The sequence below is a fragment of the Penicillium crustosum genome (genome assembly GCF_028827405.1).
Source record: "Penicillium crustosum strain IBT 35664 chromosome Unknown utg000003l_segment0_segment0, whole genome shotgun sequence".
In the NCBI taxonomy this organism is placed as follows: Eukaryota; Fungi; Ascomycota; class Eurotiomycetes; order Eurotiales; family Aspergillaceae; genus Penicillium; species Penicillium crustosum.
The window spans coordinates 1,402,416-1,421,517 of record NW_026623124.1 but is presented as its reverse complement, the minus strand read 5'-3'; the positions used below and the strand labels follow the sequence as shown (position 1 = coordinate 1,421,517).

The 19,102-nt window shown below is 46.6% G+C and overlaps 4 protein-coding genes across 4 annotated transcripts; 2 read left to right on the top strand and 2 right to left on the bottom strand.

The window, feature by feature from the left end:
* Positions 1 to 1,578: 1,578 nt before the first annotated feature.
* N7487_007594 (uncharacterized protein) lies at positions 1,579 to 2,891 on the top strand (the record flags this gene model as incomplete). Its single annotated transcript, XM_056875324.1, has 2 exons — positions 1,579 to 2,527; positions 2,719 to 2,891. 2 exons carry the CDS (start codon positions 1,579 to 1,581, stop codon positions 2,889 to 2,891), a joined length of 1,122 nt encoding a protein of 373 aa, XP_056727512.1.
* A 1,328-nt stretch (positions 2,892 to 4,219) lies between these two features.
* N7487_007593 (zinc-dependent alcohol dehydrogenase) lies at positions 4,220 to 5,492 on the bottom strand (the record flags this gene model as incomplete). The annotated part of the gene is made up of 4 exons (XM_056875323.1): positions 4,220 to 4,992; positions 5,056 to 5,212; positions 5,267 to 5,315; positions 5,368 to 5,492. The coding sequence occupies 4 exons, from the start codon at positions 5,490 to 5,492 to the stop codon at positions 4,220 to 4,222; spliced, it is 1,104 nt and encodes a 367-aa protein (XP_056727511.1).
* Positions 5,493 to 8,072: 2,580 nt separating this feature from the next.
* On the top strand, positions 8,073 to 8,898 carry N7487_007592 (uncharacterized protein; the record flags this gene model as incomplete). Its single annotated transcript, XM_056875322.1, has 2 exons — positions 8,073 to 8,237; positions 8,287 to 8,898. 2 exons carry the CDS (start codon positions 8,073 to 8,075, stop codon positions 8,896 to 8,898), a joined length of 777 nt encoding a protein of 258 aa, XP_056727510.1.
* Positions 8,899 to 9,587: 689 nt separating this feature from the next.
* atmA (DNA-binding protein kinase TEL1) lies at positions 9,588 to 18,810 on the bottom strand (the record flags this gene model as incomplete). The annotated part of the gene is made up of 9 exons (XM_056875321.1): positions 9,588 to 9,607; positions 9,659 to 10,634; positions 10,694 to 11,755; positions 11,835 to 12,225; positions 12,279 to 16,722; positions 16,778 to 17,109; positions 17,223 to 18,560; positions 18,631 to 18,673; positions 18,732 to 18,810. 9 exons carry the CDS (start codon positions 18,808 to 18,810, stop codon positions 9,588 to 9,590), a joined length of 8,685 nt encoding a protein of 2,894 aa, XP_056727509.1.
* Positions 18,811 to 19,102: the final 292 nt, after the last annotated feature.

The window sequence follows — 19,102 nt, the reverse complement described above, 5'->3', positions numbered from 1 at the left end:
ACGGCATTGGGTTTCCACGTCCATGGTACGGCCCTGTAAGCCGGGTATCACCGCCCATGTGGACAGAGATGAGCTAGCCCAATTTACGACGTTGAACCATGGAACGGATCCTCGGTAGGCTGTGGGTCACCCACAATTTGGAAATGGCTCGTTTATTTTCGTGGTTTTCGTCGTGCAACAAATACACGAATCAGCAAGACCAAAATATAAAGCCGAGATCAAGACCGGGGGTCATCCATGGATACATACATAATTCCAAATGTAGATCTTGAGATCCAGATCCGTCCGATCGCTTCGCTTCGCACATCCGATGATCTATGTATCGATGGAGTACTCTGTACTAACATTTTGGGTACGGATATACATAACTATTGGGACCACACCCCATCTTAATTTAAAGGCTGCCCCTCAATTCACGCCCAATGCACAAGTTAAGTTCAATACCGCTCACCAATAATGCGCCGGCGAAATACGGTGTGTTAATCGTAAGATTAGGCATAAATGCTACATACTGTACTGTATATTACACTATGGGAGTTTATCGGGACAAAGGATCCCACGTGCACAATCGAAAGTGGATATTGTCATGCCACGTTTTCCACGTTTTGACGGAGATTGATGCCCAGGTATGTGATTTGGATTAGTATGTACGTATTATTCGGATTCAAGCCGAGTTTAAGCCGTGAAAGTCAATACTGGGCCGTGCACACGGCTGTGACCCTGGATCCTTTGGATCCTTTGGGGGCTAGTTTGATTAGTGCCGTGTTTAGCTTATAGGGTGGGCTTGTTCCGGTGTATGTAGGTGGACACCTGCGGCAAAGGTGTTATGTATCTTGACAATGGCATTGTATGCAGGGATACATTTATGTAGTGTCAAAGGAAAGAAGGCGAAGATGCAAGGGTGCAATAGGTGTATGTCAGTCATGAGAAAAAAACTATATCATTCGAGTTCTGCTAGCAGCAACTGGCCAGTTTAGAATGTTGCCAGTGTGGCAGGACACCGGCTTAGCCATAAAACGAGCAAGGATTATATGGTAAAAGTCTATTTACATTAATGGGCCACACTAACTATATATTTCATGTCCGTCCACGGGTATAAAAGAGCCCTGGAGCTTTGCAATATATAGTTACCATGCTCCGAAATAACGAACTATTGATCTAACTTCTATATACAACACCAACAATGGGTGATAACATCCAACAAAGGACATCGAAGTGTTATCATAATTATAGTTTTCGTTATACCATCTTAAGTCAAATCAGATTAATAAATTCCGTAGTCAAGGAATGAGCCCGTATAAATGGCCGAATATTCTTGTTATGAATAGTATTTTAAGAAATTGTCTGTCAAAGGAACATAGGAGAGAACGGCGAGGTTTACTAGGTTTATGCACATTCACCTCAAAGTTTGGACTGACGTATTAAACCTGGATCTATGGATGACCTCCGACACCTATTTCGGTAATCCACTTCACAATTAGACCACCACTCCAGTTCAGTGCACCCTGTTTACTTTCTAACATCTACAAACCAACCACGAAAAGCTAACCCATCATCGAGAACATATTCAAGCAAAAAATGAACATGCGACGAGATTCAGAGGAAGGCCCCGGGATACTCACCCGCGGCAACTGGAAATCATGGAAGAATGAGATCGAGAAATACGCCCGGAAAGAAGGAGTCTGGAAGTACTGCAACCCCGACGCCCCAGGTGAATACTATCCCGAGCTCCACGAACCCGAGAAACCACACATTTCCACAGTCCGACCCGAAGCAAAATCCATCGTTGACCTTGGAGAGGATGACTTCATCGAGCTATCTTCGATCGTGGACCAATACTGGAAGCAGATTCGCACATACGAAAATATTCAAACAAAACTGCAGGTCATCTTCGAACTTATCGAAAATCATGTCGATTACGAACACTTCAGTCTCATTAAACATGCAGAAACACCGCTGGAGCAGATGGCTGTGCTATCTGTCAAATTCAAGCAATCTCGCCTAGAAGATCTGCAGCCAAGATGGGAGCGTATACAGGAACTGGCTAATAAGCCGGATGTGCAAGCCCTATTTAAAGTATGGAATTCCTTGTTCACAGACTGCGATGGGTATCTTTCTGGTTCTGCTCGAAGGCGGGATGTCTTCTGGGACTGTGTGGAGAGAGCGGGAGATATCTCTAGGAACTGGCTACCTCTTACTTCCCAACACTGGATTCAAAAACCCGAACATGTTGAGTCGAAGAACTATGGGGATGTATACGCGCAATCTCGTTCGGCTAGATGTGATGCTATCACTTCTCAGCACTGGATTGAACACTCCGACGACGTTGAGCCGAGGAATGAGGATGATTTCACTCAGCCTTGTTCACCAGCTAGACGGGAGTCTACCACTTCCCTGGACTGGGTTGAAACCCCCGACCATTCCGAGTCAAGAAACTATAGCGATGTTTACGTTCAGCCTCATTCACCAGCTATGCTGGAGCCGGTGGCTGCCACTTTCCTGGATTGGATTAAAACCCCTAATAAATGTGAGTCGAGAAGCTATGGGGATGATTGCGATCAGCCTCGTTCACCGAGTTCTATCACTTCACAGGATTGCATTGAACCCCCGATCATTTGAAGTCGAGGAACTATGGGGACGGTTGCGCTCAACTTCGTTCACGGGCTAGACGAGGGTCTATCGCTTCTCGGTACCGGCTTGGCTACTACGAGCCTGTAGTGTCGACTGGAGGCGCGCCTATCGTTTCTCAGTACTGTACTAATGACTACGAGCCTACGGTGTCGACTGGGCGCACTTCTATGAGTCCCCAGCCTGGTTCTGTGGCAGCTCAGAGTGATCAGCGTGAGGAGGTCTTTGGGGACAATTTGGAGATAACGGGTCTTATACGATAATTGAGATTACCCGGGATGGAAGAAAGCGAAATCTAATTGCAGTAATCGGCATGAATGGTAGACAATAATCGCTATGGTGCATTTTATCTGGGTGGATTTGGTGCTTTGAGGTGGGACATTTGTTTCTTTTCTCTTTGAGAGAAACTCGGCTCGCGGAGTTTATATAGTTCTTTGCTCCTGGCTTGCTGCTACCATTGCTTGATGAGGTCCTTGATATTAGATAAAAAATTTTCTTGAATTTTCTAAGGAACATGATTGAATGGTCCTTGGATAGTTTATGTTATGAAGTAAAATAGAAATCAATAACGTGTTTCTATTCAATAAACTCTTCTTCTCTGGTCAGCTACTCTCTCACTGCTATTCTTCAATGGTACTCCTTTCTATTTGATCCGTTCTCTCAATCATAGAAAGTCCAGTATCATTCTTAACAGCAGGTTTTGCCTATGGCACACCATAATCGAGTCGTCTCACTCCCTACGTAACTCTCGTTTTCTGCGGGGTGTGACCAGTGTTGAGGCAGTAATTCTTGTTGTGAATTCTGCGGTGGTTTCTCCTGAAGATATTAGCCAATTCGAAGCACGATATCAAAACGCCTAAATGGCTCCCTCCTCACGACAGCATAATTTGTGGTGAGGGAGGGGGCAGAAGGGGTAATTTGTTATTCTCTAGAAATAAATTGAGGTGGGTTAAATAACTAGCCTGTGGAAGCCTGACAAGGATGCGCCACAAAATTTCGCATAAAAAAGAGACATTAAAACGACTTTGGCGTATCATCTTATATATGACCTTCCTCATAGTACTGTGAGCCAGATAGATCAGATTAACAACGGCTAAGTACTCTTGTTCAAAGATTGTGTTTTTTCGTAAAACTTAGGGTAGGCATATGCTCAATTCCCTGTATTTGGTTTATAATGCACATTTTGACAAGACCTTACAATAACAAGGCCGGCTGGCCCAATGGCAAGGCGCTTGACTACGAATCAAGAGATTGCAGGTTCGATCCCTGCGTCGGTCACTTCTTTTTTATTATTTTTTAAATTCCTCCAATCAAAAATGTCTTTTTGCCTTCTTTTTTTTTGGCATTTTCCTGGTCAAAAAACACTTGACGGAATTTAAATTGCTCTCAGTGTTTTCGATGAGCACAACATATACAATTAGTCCGAAATATCATAGCTATCGAATGTGGCAGTCAGGCTAAGCCGATATATATATCCTAAACGTAACATCACACCCAGATTAACCAGTTATAGAACGTTTCACCAAATAAACGGAAGATTCATAGTCGCAAACAAGATGAAGTTGGATTCAATATCCTACATACACAGTGTTCATCCAGAAAGATCCAATACAACCCGACCCTGCAGCTTCCCCTCCTCAATCTCCTTGAACACCCCAGTCAAAGCATCCATCTTCTCAGTCCGATAATGCACTTTGATAACACCCCTCGCAGCAAACTCCATAGTCTCAATAGCCTCCTTCCGACTCCCAACCGCTGATCCCGTAATAGTCCACTGCTTGCCAACCATCGCAATCGGGAACGCCGTCGCAATAGCCTGCGGGTCATTTTCCGGCATGCCAACGCAGACAAGCGTACCATTGAAGCGCAGCAACGGCAGCGCCTGCGCATATGCTGCATTCACAGCCGTGCAGACAATCGCTGCGTGTGCGCCCAGCCCATCCGCCAGCGAATGGATATGCTTCGTCAGCGCGGCGCCATTATCGTCCCTCGGGAACTGCGTGATGTCCACGAAATGCTCCGCCCCGGATTCCTTAACTAGTCCCTCCTTGCTACCATGGTCAATACCGATTACCCGCAGGCCCATTCCCCGGCTCGCGAGCTGCACGGCGAGGTGGCCTAGGCCGCCGCCAGCGCCGGAGATTACCACCCATTGTCCGGGCCGCGCGTTGCTGCGCTTCAGTGCGGAATATACGGTTACGCCGGCGCAGAGGAGCGGTGCTGCTGCGGCGGAGTCGAGTCCGTCCGGGATGGGGGTTACGTAGTTTGCAGGTCCTAGTGTGTATTGTTGGAATGTTCCTGGGGTGTAGTAGCCGGAGACTTTCTGGTTGAAGCATAGTCCGTCGGCGCTGGCTTGGCAGGGTTCTGGTTGAGGGTGGTGTTAGGCTCGAGGTCTTGGTTGTTGAGGAGAATAAAGTGTATACGTACGGCAGTTCCCGCATGCGCTGGAAACCCATTTGATGCCGACTCGATCCCCGATCTTTAGGTTTGAAGATTCGGTGCCTGCACCGAGCTTGACTACCTTACCAACACCTTCGTGACCGCCGACCTGGCCTGGCTGAGTTGGGTTTGGGAATGCGCTCCACTGGCGGGTATTAGTTAGTGTTCGGGACATTAAGAGAATAGGATGTATGCATACTTTGTTGGTCATGATACTGAAGTCTGAATGACAAACACCCGAGTGTGTTCTAACATTGTCAGTATCATTCTAGGATCGAAATCTCGATAAATAAGGCGCACAGGTTAATCAACACCTCCCCGGTACCAGGCTCTGGGACATCTAATTCCACAACCTTTGTCGAAACCGTCCCAGGCTGGTCGTAGATGACGGCCTTCTGCTTGGAGGGGATTTTAGGAATGGTCATATTGACTGATAGATAGAAAGGGGTCGGATATTGGATTGTGAAGTTAACCTTAATTGGGTGTTTCAGTAGAGATATATCTGCAGAGTAAAGGCTTAATTGAAGGCTAACATGACTCTTAAGTAGATTATTCCTTATCGTGCCAAGTACATAAAAGAGGAGAACTGCATCAACGAATTGCGGGGTTTGGGACTTTCGGATCGACGGATCATTCGCACACGCTGGTTAATGCAGCTGGAACCCGGATGCACGCTGTGCATACCGAGGAAGCTGGCTATTCATCCATGTATTCTAGTAATATGTTCCTTTGTGTCCGGATGAATTGAGGGGAAAGATGCGGAGGACCTCGGCCCCATTAAGCTGCATATATCCATTAAAATCGGCATCAATTGCTGGAATAAGCACCAGAGTCAGAGGATTATACTATAGAAGAAAAATAGAGAGATGGAAGGTTGAAAGGGCTTTATATATATCGGAAAACTCCCAAGGTCCTCTCGTTGATGACCACATCGATTTTATAACATAATCCCCGCTTCTGGTTTGGGGTTCATTCCCCTGCCGCTTTGTTACATATGTGTGTCGAATATCTTTTGCCAATGGGAATCCTCAACCAAAAAATCCATAGAAGAGGGCAGCCTTTTTGCAACCTTTAAATGTAGCAAGGTCAGGTATGTGGTATTAACTGTGCCAAAGATACATACGGCACCTACAGCCACAAAGCAGAAGACAATCCAAGATATCCATTCCGCTCGGGTCGGAAATGTGTAGTTCCAACTATAATGGTAGTAGTTAGCCAATATATGTAAATTGTATATCTATCGACAAAAGCAACTCACGCAGCAATATGAATACCAAAATAGGACAAGCTAGTAAGACCGAATAGTATGACCGCTATGTGGATAATCCATGATGGTGTCTCTACAGGCATTTCCTTAAGTAGCTCAAAGTCTTCTCCATCTTTTGACAGAAAAAGTGTTTTCATGGCATCCAGGCTATAAGTAAGATGTGTTCTTCCTTGAGAGGTGCGAGGCGGTGCGTCCATCCAACGGAATGTATAGCATTGTGTAGCTCCCCCGGTAGATTGTCGCGATCGTAGTGCAAAGGCACTATAATTGGGGCATCCATATCTTTGCTTGAACCACCAAAAGCCATATATGACGATTCCTAAAAAGCAATAGGCGACGGTAGCTAACTCGAATGGCGACACTGATAGATGGGATGCTCATCTTGTGATGATATTGCAGATAAACCAAGAGACTTGGAGCAAAGTAAAGAGCTTGCCCAGCCAATCTTGTTCGGCATGTTCTTGAATATATTGCTCCCGGAGATCCAACGGAGAAACCATGCCGGATTGGATAAGCAACACCATTTCATCCTCGCAGGTGACAGTGTAGATCCGGTCATCCTGTGTCTGTAAAGCCAATCCTTCTGCATTGATGAAGAAAGTCTGAGTGTAAATCCATTTCACAGAGTCTGGATTTTCCTGTGCTCCATCAAATAGTTCATTCCGTAATCCTCCATGTGATCCTGATCTTGCTTGTCTTCTGATTTTTGCCTCTGCCTGGACCACGTTGTATCTAGCCCTGGAGTTTATTACGTTGAACAACTCTAGAAAAGCAACGCCTAGAATCAACTCCGGGACGAAGAGGGCTATAAGCTACGTGCGTACGCACATTATTTGTCGCCGTGCCTCGGAAATCTGTCGACTAGGTATGTCAGAGTGAGTGATCATCCAAGTGCAGGAAAATTGGTAGAGAAACAACTCCAAACAATGTCCCATGTGGAGCGGTTGTTTGTATCGAACTGCCAGCTAAGTAGTCCGCTGGATGCAGAGACACGATACTCCACTGGAAGCAGAAACAACAAACAACAAACACAACAAAGTCAGCATTGGGCACTCTGTACACGAAATTTTGATGAAGAGGTTCGATCACAGCTTATAGATTCAGCTGAGGTGGGATACTTCTTCACGTGAGAACTTGCAGGGTGTTAGAACTAGTTCAAATAGGGCACCTTGAGGCTGCCGGTCGTTTTTTATATTTAACCCGAAACTCCCTGGAAGTATGTCCTTGTGGAAAGTATCTAGGTTGATATTGGGAAGGAATTGCATAATCTTTATTCGCTAATATCTTGCAGTAATGTCTGCCAAGGCTCGACATTGCGGTTTCCCATATAAATTGTTCTAGGAAATTAAAATTTGATGCCAAGTGGTGAGTACGAGGAGAAGCTCCACTGTATGCTCGTGCTCAGGGAGGATCGCCATCTTGACATTTATGCCCTTGGGATCAACAGTGGACAATATTATAGTATTTCAATACTGTACCCCAGAAAATAGCCAAAAGAAGGGTATACTCCGTATAGCTATCACGTTCTTGTTATTTTGTTTAATTTGGGGTAAAAGGCAAAAGAAGATCCCCGAATACGAATTATTTAAAAGTTAGCAAGATCTTGCCCCACCACTTGGTTACTAGTGGGTACTTATACGAGAAAAGAGGCTGGTAGGGTACATGGCTTGCTTGTGCTAGAAGATCTAAATATTGAGAATAACCCACCGGGAAAGTTAGATTCAACGACCTATCCTTCATGCATAATTTATTAGGATTACCCACCGAAGTTATTCTGTGGGTTTTCGAGAGCTTCGATAGCGTCACAGACGCGCTTCACCTGTCTCAATGTTGCAAAAATTTGAACGGATTATTCAACCACCCAAGATATCAAGCAAAGATATTAGAATCAATCGTAATAGGTGTAAGTTTAAAGCATACATCTGCACACGAGATCTCGCTGACTTTACCAGGACCAATTACCTCTTCCGAAAAGCCCTGACGCCAGTTGGCTTGAAGCCCACTTCGGGGCGGGCTCGCTCTGGAAACCCACTGAATCGGAGCTTCCCGCCAGGCTCACAGATGCAGACACGCGGAGATTTCTCACAACTGTTGGGTTTCCATTAGTCCAGTGTACTGGTATCCAATGGGACCCAAGTGGATTGAAGAAGAGTGTAGATGCCGGTGATGAGCTCTATGCATACGATGCCGATGAAATATTTGGCCGTCGGTGGGCGGATGACGACTCCCCGCCAGTCAACTTCTGTTATAACTTCGGTTGTATTGGTGGCGATGCCGTGGTGATGGTAGATGCTGAGGATGGTCTTATCATTCACTACGACTTAGGCGGTTACGGTGACCAGGCTGATAGAGGTTTGATTGCGAGTTCCCTGCCTTCGCTGTTGGTGCTCTTAGGGACGATAGAGACGGTCATCAAGCGAATAGGGGAGGAACCACAGGGGCTGAGTTGTGAAGCATTTGAAAATCTTCGAACCACGATCTTTTGTCAAGTACGCAAGATAATGGCGGATTATGATGATTGTTTTGAAGGCGACTCTCGCTTTTGGAATGAGTTACTCGAATAAAGGGCAAGTACAGTTTAGATGCCTTTCCACTTGCACTGTACACCCTCGACAAATCCTACTACTTTCATGGTACTATAAATGAACCGAATCTTGGTCAACGTTAGTTCCTATCTTCCATCTAGCAAGGGTGGCTGTATTAAAGATCAGTGAAACTGATGTGGACAAGCTAAATGCAAAGCATCGAAGCATTTCCGTCTAGTCACAAGGTGTTTCTTCATAGGGACGTGATAAACCAGACTGTTAATTCAGCAAGCGGTTGATCTGCACTCGAGGTACCGTTGAAATTACCATTTACCATCCTCGGCCATGTTCTCGGACTCGGTGAGTCATGCAAGATGGTGACAACAACTCTTGCCGAAGTGCCCCAAGGGCGAATTAAAATCAGCGTTAGAAAACGCCTTCAGTCTTAGTTATACTGAATCCACCAAGTAGGTCACTCGTCAGGTGGAGTCGTACGCATCCTTGCCCAAGCTATACCAAGATATAGCCGTGTTGGAAAACAACTCCAGCATTTTGGATGTCGTTCTGGACGTCTAAGGATTTCTTGCCTATGTCCCTCTTATACCTGGGAGATAATATGTCCATTGATCTATGTTTTGCTAACCCTGATCCGCTAATATGCACATGGAATCAAACCCTGAAAGATATCAGTACTATGGTAACAAAACTCGCACAAAATGCTAAAAAGCTCATGCATAAGACGCCCAACCTATTAAAGTTAGTAAACCGGCCGATATCAAATATGGAAAAAGAAACATACCACAGTACAACATGGCAAGATTCTTTTCATCACATGCCTGCTGCACCAATTCATTGACAGTAGCAGTGACGCTGAGCGTTTTGCTCAATTTTTTCGCCACAACAGTCAACGCACGATCAGCTTCACTAGGTTCGTTTTCATTCTCACTCTTCGAGACAAGAGCATCAGCTGCACCGGGCAGAGCTGGAGGTCCATCACCGGCTTGGTTGTCTTGCATCTGCATTTTCTTAATCCGAAGCGGGGAGACAGTCCAACTATACAAAGGATCATAACGTAACACGTCAAGGATCGTCATTATGCTGTACGATTCTTGGCGAAGTGCTTCCAGGGTAAATTCGCAACAGCGCCGGAAAACGCCTTCGGTTTTGGTGACGCCGAATCCATCGACCAGATCACGCGTCAACCGGAACGGTACTACCTCGGGAACAGGTAGTACACGACCTTGTTCAAAGGCCACGCCGAGGTCAATGTGCACTACTTCTCCGGTCTTCTCATCTAGGAGAATATTATGTCCATGTCGATCGCCGAGGCCGAGGACATGTCCGAGGATAGAGATCGCAGCGGTACTTCGTGTGTAGGCTAACCGCTTGCTGAACCAGTCATCGGGGTTGTTAAACTTCTCCATGAAGAAATACTTCATTACTGGATGGAAATGCTCGGTCACCTGTCGATAAGTTCTGACGCGTTGCTCAAATGATTTGGTCTGCACATCGGCGATGTGTTTCCGACAAGAGTTGGGTTTCATGTCCTTCGGGAAGTATTTTTGATGTGCGGGCATCAGGTAGTCATGCAGAGGAATCGTGTTCGGAACGAACTCAATAATTCCTGCGCTTGGTGTCAATGGGAGAACCTTGTATGTCCGAATGCCTAAGCTCCGCTGGCGTGTGGGTTGGTGGTCTTTCAGAAGACTGCTGACTTGCTCAAATACTTGCTCCATGATGGCGTCTTGCCGCAGGTCATCATTTCCTCCCTTGTACTGTTATTTTGTTAGTCTTTGGTTAAAAGCGTTGACTGGACTTCGAGTAAAGATCTTACCAATTGCTTGTAGCGCTCGCCGTTGGATGCAATGGCGGTCACGATTTTCGGGGCACTAACACCGGAAGCAATTGTGAACTCGGGTTGGAACTTCGTGACCGTAGGAACGCGACTATAGTCACAATCTGCACGGAGGTCGATTTTCATTGTCGGTGGCGGTAGTTTGTAGGTGATGGCATCTTGTCCAAGGCGCTGGCCCGTAGCCAAGTTCTTCAGCGGAACTTTAGCACCACTTTTATATTTGCTGTCTGGTTTGTCAATTGCAAATCGAACATAACTGATGTTCACATTGTGGACAGCAATCCAAGTCAGACTGATGTGACTATCGTTCTTCAGACGATCTACAAGCTGATTCGCAGCACGGAAACGTGAGTGAGACGACTGATCTTTGCCTCCTTTGGACTTGCTGCTGGCGAAAATTTGGTACATGCCATGGAAAGGATGCTCAACACATATTCTGAATACCAATTGAGTGAGCAATTTCTGGAAGTCATCAGAGACATCGAGTAGACGAGAGGATAGCTGGTTCATTAGTGGTGCAAATTTTCGGCTGGGTACCTCGTTGAGATACCGAGAGACAGCTGAATTTGCAGTCTCACTGTCTGAGTTGTCAAGCCAGAGTGCACAGAAACGTAGAGCATCGTTGTTGTAAGTGTCGCTTTCTCTCAAACTGAGAAGGTAATTCTCAAGGCACTGCTGCAGGAAAGCCTCCCGACTTCGCAACAAACGTTGATATTCGCGGTCGTCAAGGTCGAACCATTGCTTTGCTTTGGCTCGATAGTTCTTCAAGTATTCCCTCTCTTTGCCTGTGGCATTCTTCATCAAGTCTTCCAGGCCAAGGACTTCTTTCTCCTTGCGATCACGTAGTTGTTCCACTCGCTTGAAATCCTCAAGTCCATCGGGGTTCAGTAGCTGCTGATCACAAAAGGTTGCAAACCCGTGATAGACCCGTCCAGCCTCTTCTCCGTCGGAGCCTCCCTTTAATTCCTTGACCGCAGGATAAAGGTACTCTTGAAGAATCGAGTCGGGCTTTTCTAAGCGTGCTTCAGCAACGTGGTGACCCTAAACACGATATTAGAATTTTGGACGGAAAGTCTTTTGGGGTTCCCTTCAGCAGTATCTGAAAGGACATCGGACTTACCAAAGTCACGAGAAGTTCAGCCCGGCTGAGGGGGATTGCCTGCTTATGAAGGTCATTCTGGCCCTTCAGTTGCTGGAGCATGCGAATTGACGCGGTCATCTCTCCTTGATCCCACAGAACATTGGCAAGATCGAATTTTGCAGCTCCATCAATGTTCATTCCCAACGCTGCGCAAGGTCCGGCGAGCTTCGAAAGGCTCATTGCAGATTTGAGCGATGCCTGGGAGATACCATGAGCTCTTGTGATTTCCAAGGATTGTCGAATGACTTTCGCTTCTAGGAGTCGCGAATCCCCGAGACTCAGTTTTGTCCGTGACTTGAGGATGTCGTTTTTCCTGATTGATGAGAACAACGCCTCATGCCACGACAAGATTTCTCCAACTTCATGATAACTGCTCCAGTTAGTGGGTATTATATAAATAAGTTTGAAAAGGGAAACACGCACCTCTCGGTTTTCAACCAGCTGCTTCTCGCCATAATATTCTGCCACCCTTTCTCCACATCTTCAGAACATGGAGAGTGCAAAATGTCGCTGATCTCAGTCATAATCCCCAACGTACGCATCGAATTTCGCAACTGAATAGCGGATCCACTGGTTTTGAGAAGAGAGCCCAATGTTGTCAACAGACCGCTTTCGATTGAGCCAGTAACCTCAAGTAGAGAGCCTGAGGTATTGAGACTTTGGAATGTACGGAATACAGTGGAAGATGGCGATGCATCCAGAGGTGATACCGGAATATCCCATTTTTGAAGACTAGTTGCAGCCTGTAACATGCTGTCAAAGGCAACAGGGGCATCGTTTGCACTGCTGGACGCAGAGAGCATTGTATTGGCAATGCCTTGAAGGTTGGTGGCATTCAAAGCTTTCAACACTCCGTACGATTCTGCGTTGTCGGACATTTGTATTTCACTGTCGTATTTTGCACTCTGGAACAGGAGATTTTTGAACCCCGAGCTTTCATATTCAAGCCGTTCCATGACGCTGTTCAAAGATGAGCTCTGCTGAATGCCATAAAACAAATCTGGATCATCAATGTTTTTGAAAACATCATGCAGTAAAGCAGGCGGTGGTTCATATTTAACGACAGATGACCGACGAGATGTCGCAACAACTCGGGATGTATGTATTTCCAGGAAAAGTAGCGAAGTCTTATGCAAACCGCAGCGATGTGCAGCCAAAGATGCCTCTCCAAAGTCAATATCAAGCCATTTATCGCGTTGGACTATGGTTGATTCATCTGGCACAGGTTGATTGCGAAGATATAGAATGCAGTTGATCACAAGCTGAGCGTGAGGTAGTTTTTCTTCGCCGGCCTCGGACAACACCTGCTGGAAAGCAGCAGAAATATCTTCTCGGATCTCCCCCTTTTCGCCTTTATCCTCCCTTTCTGAGAGCAAAACATCATGAACCACGTATGGCAACAGCTGCACTGCTAAGCCAGGAGTCACGTTGAGAACTTTGCGAAGAGAGCCAATGACTGGGTCTTCTAAAGCAGCATTCGATAAGAACAGGGAGACACCACGAGCCCAGTCAGCAACTAACAGCCCAGAGGCGCTGGTTGTTGCATTTTCGCATCTCTCCTGCTCAGAGTTTGAAAGTAAAATAGCGGGACATGTGTATGGGTTCCAGATGAGGGCTTTCATCAGAGATTCGGGAATCACCTCGATGCAACCTTGGAAATCCGGATAATGCGCGATATTGCTGACGACCAACTGCAAAGTACGCTCAACTAGGCCGGCTTCAATATGACTTTGCACGTGTAGCATATCGCAAAGCACCCGGAGAATTCTGGCTTTAGAATGGCAGAAAATATCAGACGACAGAGAAGATTCGGGGGACTGAAACAGTGAGAGATCCTGTTCTCGCAGGAGCAATTGGTCGATTTTCCCAGTGGCAGCGAAGGATCTTCCAATGACCCGAGCGGCCCAAAGTCGATACTGAGGTCCTCCATTGGATGTTTGAAGTGTGTGCCACAGAGACACAACATGGGAAGCAGAATCCACATCTTCAGTCGAGACCCAATTCCCAGTATCGGATTTTTGTTCGAATTCAGGACATAAGAGCGACAGAACAAGATCCGCCACAGGCTTACTCAACAGCGAATTGACAGAATCCCTGTCTTTGAGAACTTCGAAGACCAAATCCTTTCCAAGCTGTCCGCCTGAAGAGTCTTCAGATGTTGAGAATTTCTCGGCTAGTGAAACAAGCCGATCAAATGATGTTTTCGTCTCTGCATCCCAATTGGAGGAACGGAGCTCTCCAAGGAGCTCTCCCAGCCATTGGTAGAATTTTTTTGCATTTGACTGCACTGTTCTGAACTGACTTTCCTGAGTCGTGTTCTCAGGCAATGATGAAAATATTCTACGGAGAGTGACCAGTGTCGAGACAGCAATGCCTGCAGTGAATCCCGGTGCGACCTGGAGATATGGTTTCCCTGCCTCAAGTAGATACCAGAAAACCCCAAGAGCATCCTCAGAACAATGAATGTCGCCAAGGAAGGGTCTCAAAGAGCTGAGTGTCATCTCTAGAGGATAGTCTTGAAGTATGATGGGACCAGCCACACAGGCTAGAATTCTTATTTTTCGGATGACAGAACAGGCATGAAGCGAGCCAAGGGCGGGATGTATGGATTCAAGCAGCGAACGGCACACAAAAGAGACCAGTGATGGTGTCCATATTGACTCAAACTCAAACCCAGTGCGTCTGCAAAGAAACTCAATCTCATCCAGGAGATAGCGTGCTCGAAAGGAGGGCTGTTGATTTGCTGGCAGTGGATTTTGAGAGGTGCTTTTGCTGATTATTTGCGCCTGGATGTTGAGCGCATAACCGAAATTTTGACGCTTTGAGAATGCTCGTTCGATCTGGTCATAGAAGTCGAGGGATTTGAAAAATGTCGCGATAATCAGTGGGAATTGGCTCTCGATTTGTGTTACGAACTGGTCTGTCCCGAGAAGTTTCCGCAGACGGATTTCAACACCTTTGGGCTGACTACCCTGCCCCGGAGGAGTACTGATATCTCGTGCAATGCTGTATGCCTCGGCCCTGTGAAAGGAGGTCGTCAAGAGCTCGAGATGTGGAATCTGGAGGTGTTTCGCAAGCTCAATTGTCTCCTGTTCCTTGGCACGCATCATCATTTGCCCAACGATTTCATCTTTGACGTCCACCAGCATGCTTCGAAGGCTGTCATACCCAAATATGCTAAATGGCATAGACATAATACTTTGTGTCTCAGTCCATGTGTAAAGAATTTGAGACGAGAAAAGTCGAAATAATTCTTTAGCGTCTTCCAACCCGAGAGTCCGAGAAACAGATATCATACATCTCTCGGCGTACCATAGTGATAATGGAACTTGAGCTGGGGTTTCAAATAAATGGTAGATGCTTCTTCGCAATAAAGTGTGCCACCGAGAAGCCAACTGCGAAAGCACAAAAAGGCGAACTGCAATTCCCTCGATCCATTCCGGGTCTCGTGGGAGGCTTTCCAATACATCATCGAAGATGGCATCGTGGTCTTTGAGAAGAAATCGCTCAAATAAAGCAGGGATGAATTTTGCAACGCTGAATTTTACCTGAACACCACCTTCTCGGAGAATTGTGAATAGACTTGTTCGTGGTGACGGAAGAGACTGCTCATTGCCATATGAGGGGCAAGTGCCAATCACCCCCTGGATGAGCTCGGCTAAGGCAATGTAGACTTTTGGCGCAGCTCTTTTCCGGGTCAGCAGCACTTCCACAAACCAATTATACAAGTCCATAGCCGACTCTTTCAAGGTATCGTCAGGCCCGTTTGTCCAGGAGTCGACAAAGCTAGTCATCATGCGGATGCAAACGCAATGTGAAGCCTCACACCGCTCCATTTCATAAGACTGTAGACACTTTTCACCCAAATCTTCCAGGATGGAGAGCAGTTCTGAGGGATCCGATTTCGAGCAGAGCTGGAAAATTTCAGGTAAGATAGCTTGGGCTGCCAGGATATCGGCTTCATCCAAGCCTGTCAGGTATTCAACGACAGATGACGAGTCGGAATCTGCTTGGGTTCTGACAAATATCGAGAGTTGGATGGTTACACAGCGTTGATATGCGACAGGGTCAAGGAAGACAGACAGAGAATTCCGGTTCAAGGCAAGAATAGTCTCATCAGTCGCTACTGGGGTTTCTGCCATGAATCGGTCATCCAGATCCATAGGATCTTCGGCTGTAGATGGACTCTTTGAGCTCTGGCGGAAATTCTCGAGCGTTTTTAAGAGTGGAGCAACAAGCTCCTTAAGACTAGTCTGGATGGCAGGCGGGATGTCTGAGCTCGTTAAAGAACCGAGGAGCGGCGACAGCATGTCTAAGCAAGATTGCACGAAAGCAGGTTCTTGAGTATGAGCTGCCAAAAACTCGCATATAGCGTTCCACAGACTCTGGCAGTTCTGATGCAGATCTTGTGATCGAGATTGAGATTGCGATGATCGAGGAAGACATGCCATGAAGAGGGAAACCACAACACAAAAGGACGCCATAATCTGTAAGTTATCCGGAGTGATATGTGATTTTTCTTCATTCATGGCGTGCCATGCGTGTAAAAACGACTCAGATCTCACTCGAAGTAGATCTAAGATCACTATATCATCAGGGTCTTGCCTAGAGAATTGCTCCAAGGACCATGTTTCCTGTAGACCCCACGGGTTTACCGGGGCAGAATTCGTATGAAAGAAATAATCCAACAATTCGCCGTTCTCGTGTAGAAAGAACCAAGTGCGGGCTATATGCCCTACTGGTCCTGTGACCTGGCAACGAGGAATGGCGAAGGATCGATTAGTGCATGACAAAAAGAGTTCTAGCAAGTCCAACGGACGGGCATACGCAGCTACTCGAGCTGTCTGGATTCGATCGGTCACCGAACCTGCAGAATTTGTCAGAGCTAGAAATCATAAAATAAGCATTTTGGGGTGCCATACCAGCCCAGACTTCTCTTAGCCAGCCGCATATCTGTATCGATGCCTGCTGGGCCGACCCAGGATCAAGTTGTGTCTTCATTCGTGAAATTGAGGCCCACAGCCTTAAAGATGAGTCTGAGATAGCAGATGGTCCATTGGCAGAAGTCAAGAGTGACCGCGTTGTCTCCATAGCTATTGAGTAATCCAATAAGTCTGACTGTAAAACCATACTCAATAGGTTACATGCAGCTCTCGATGTCACGGGAGATGAGAATGCACGCGTAGCAAATTCGACTACTCGTGGCCAGTGAGCCCTAATTCCAGGCGATTTGGCAGTAGCCCCGTTCGCAATACTGTTATTATGTTCAAGTTAGGGCGTTCCTTCTTGAGCTTTTGGTAAGGTACATCCGGGTGTATTTCCAAAGTCTTTCCAGATAGCATTTCCAGTGATGAGTTAGTTACGTACCTTGTCAGAGCAACCATTGTCCAGGATGACACGGCGCCATTACCGTCAGGAACGTTCAGAACAAGCTGCTTGAAGAAGGGCTCCTTCGTCTCGATGTCAATCTCGGATTCGAGGAATGGGATGAGCTGTAATGCGCATATTCTCCTTGTGCCTGTAGCCGAGACCGCGTCTCGAAATACATCCTGGATCTCAGAATTGAAGCGCTGCCTTTTGCTTGAGCCGTCGCGTGCTGAGCCAGACTTGATTTGAGTATTTATACCTTCTGATAGCTTGAACAACTCTGCAATCAACCAGAGGACTGTCCAGTTATGCTCTGATCTAGCAGTTCCGAGGCGAGGTCCGTATACTGGTCTGCTCTGGCATATCTCATTTTGATAGAGTGTTGCTTCATCGATCTGTAGGATTTCCTTTTCTGACCGCTTGGCATATTCTGAATGAAGTGTACTAGCCAATCTTTCGATGTTATGTGCCAGAGATTCAGATGGGTCTTTTCGAGCAGTGTCCACGAGGACGACCATCGACAGCATCAAAGTGGCAAGTAACTCCTCCTTGAGAATCTGTAACTTAGTGGCCCATACGCGTCGAATTACTGGGACTAGGCCCAAGAGAATAGAACGGACAAGCTCGGATTGATCAAACATGACTTTTGTAACGACTGCATTGATGCTATTGAAGGCGAGCTGGTGTGCATTTCCAGCCACAGATGACTCGACAAACTCCGAAAGTCCGTGAAGTATGCTTTGGGCTGTAGTTTGAAGAGGAGCGTTCGGACTCGTTGTCAAGAGTTGAATACAGTTTACAACTTCTTCAATGACATTTCTATTGCCGCCGTGACTTTCCCTGCTGACTGGGACGGGGGCGGATACCCTTGAGGGAGTAGAACGGCTATCGCTGGCATCTTGATCTTCGGGAGCGGATCGATAGCCGCTCCGAATACTCAATTGACTTTCTTCGTTCTCCCGGAGGCTAATACTGGCAAGACAGAAGCTTATGAGGTTTTCCCAGTCTTCTCCGTCAAGATGCTCAGTGTGAGGACGGTAGCGTAGAAGCGACGACAAACACTTGGTATAGTCCAGGCTTAGGGGTTCCCACAGACCTTCCCCAGGGACCGGTATGGTCTCAGTGATGTGATCAATGATAGCGCGGACTGTTTTGATTCTCAAATTCCTCAGAAAGAGGTCAACAGCCATTCGGAGTACGGAAGCACATGTCGAGAGCCGCGATGCAGAAGGGGTGTTTGTGGATTTTTGGGCTCGATTATATATTGACCTTTCTGCTGCGACGAAACGGAATAGTGATTCGAAGATCTTGTGGCAAGCTTTGTCATTGAGTGTTTGTCTAGGTAATTGGAAGCCTGGTTAGTCTTTGATAGCTTGTATGGTTCATTTGGAGGTAGTTGATTGCCTACAGCTTGGAGCTCTTCTTATTCTGCTGGAAGATGTGCTTTAAGTCTACCAAGTGGGTTAGCACCGGTATTTTTGCGATGAGATGATATAGAAAGTATCAAACCTGCCAAACCATCCGAGCGCGCCTTCTGCTTGTCTGACGAGAGCAGGCTAATCGTCTTGTCAAGAAAGACCTCCCCCATCGCGTCTTCTTGGGGGGTATTTTTTGGGGTCGTTGCTCGTATCTTTTCTCGTATCCTTCTTCGGTGTAAAACGAGCCTTGAAACATTGAGCGTCAACAATTCTGCTGGCACTTGGTAGAAAAAGACATCTCAAATCAACCAGTCTGCGCAGCTAATAATTGAGTCGATAAGCGCGAGGTGATTGTAGTGGAAAGTGGAGTGGCAGTACTTGGGAAAGCTGTCTACCGCCCGATTTTTGTCGCGTTCCGCCTTCCTGGACTCTGGAACAAACAGAGAGCTCGAGCTTCACTTC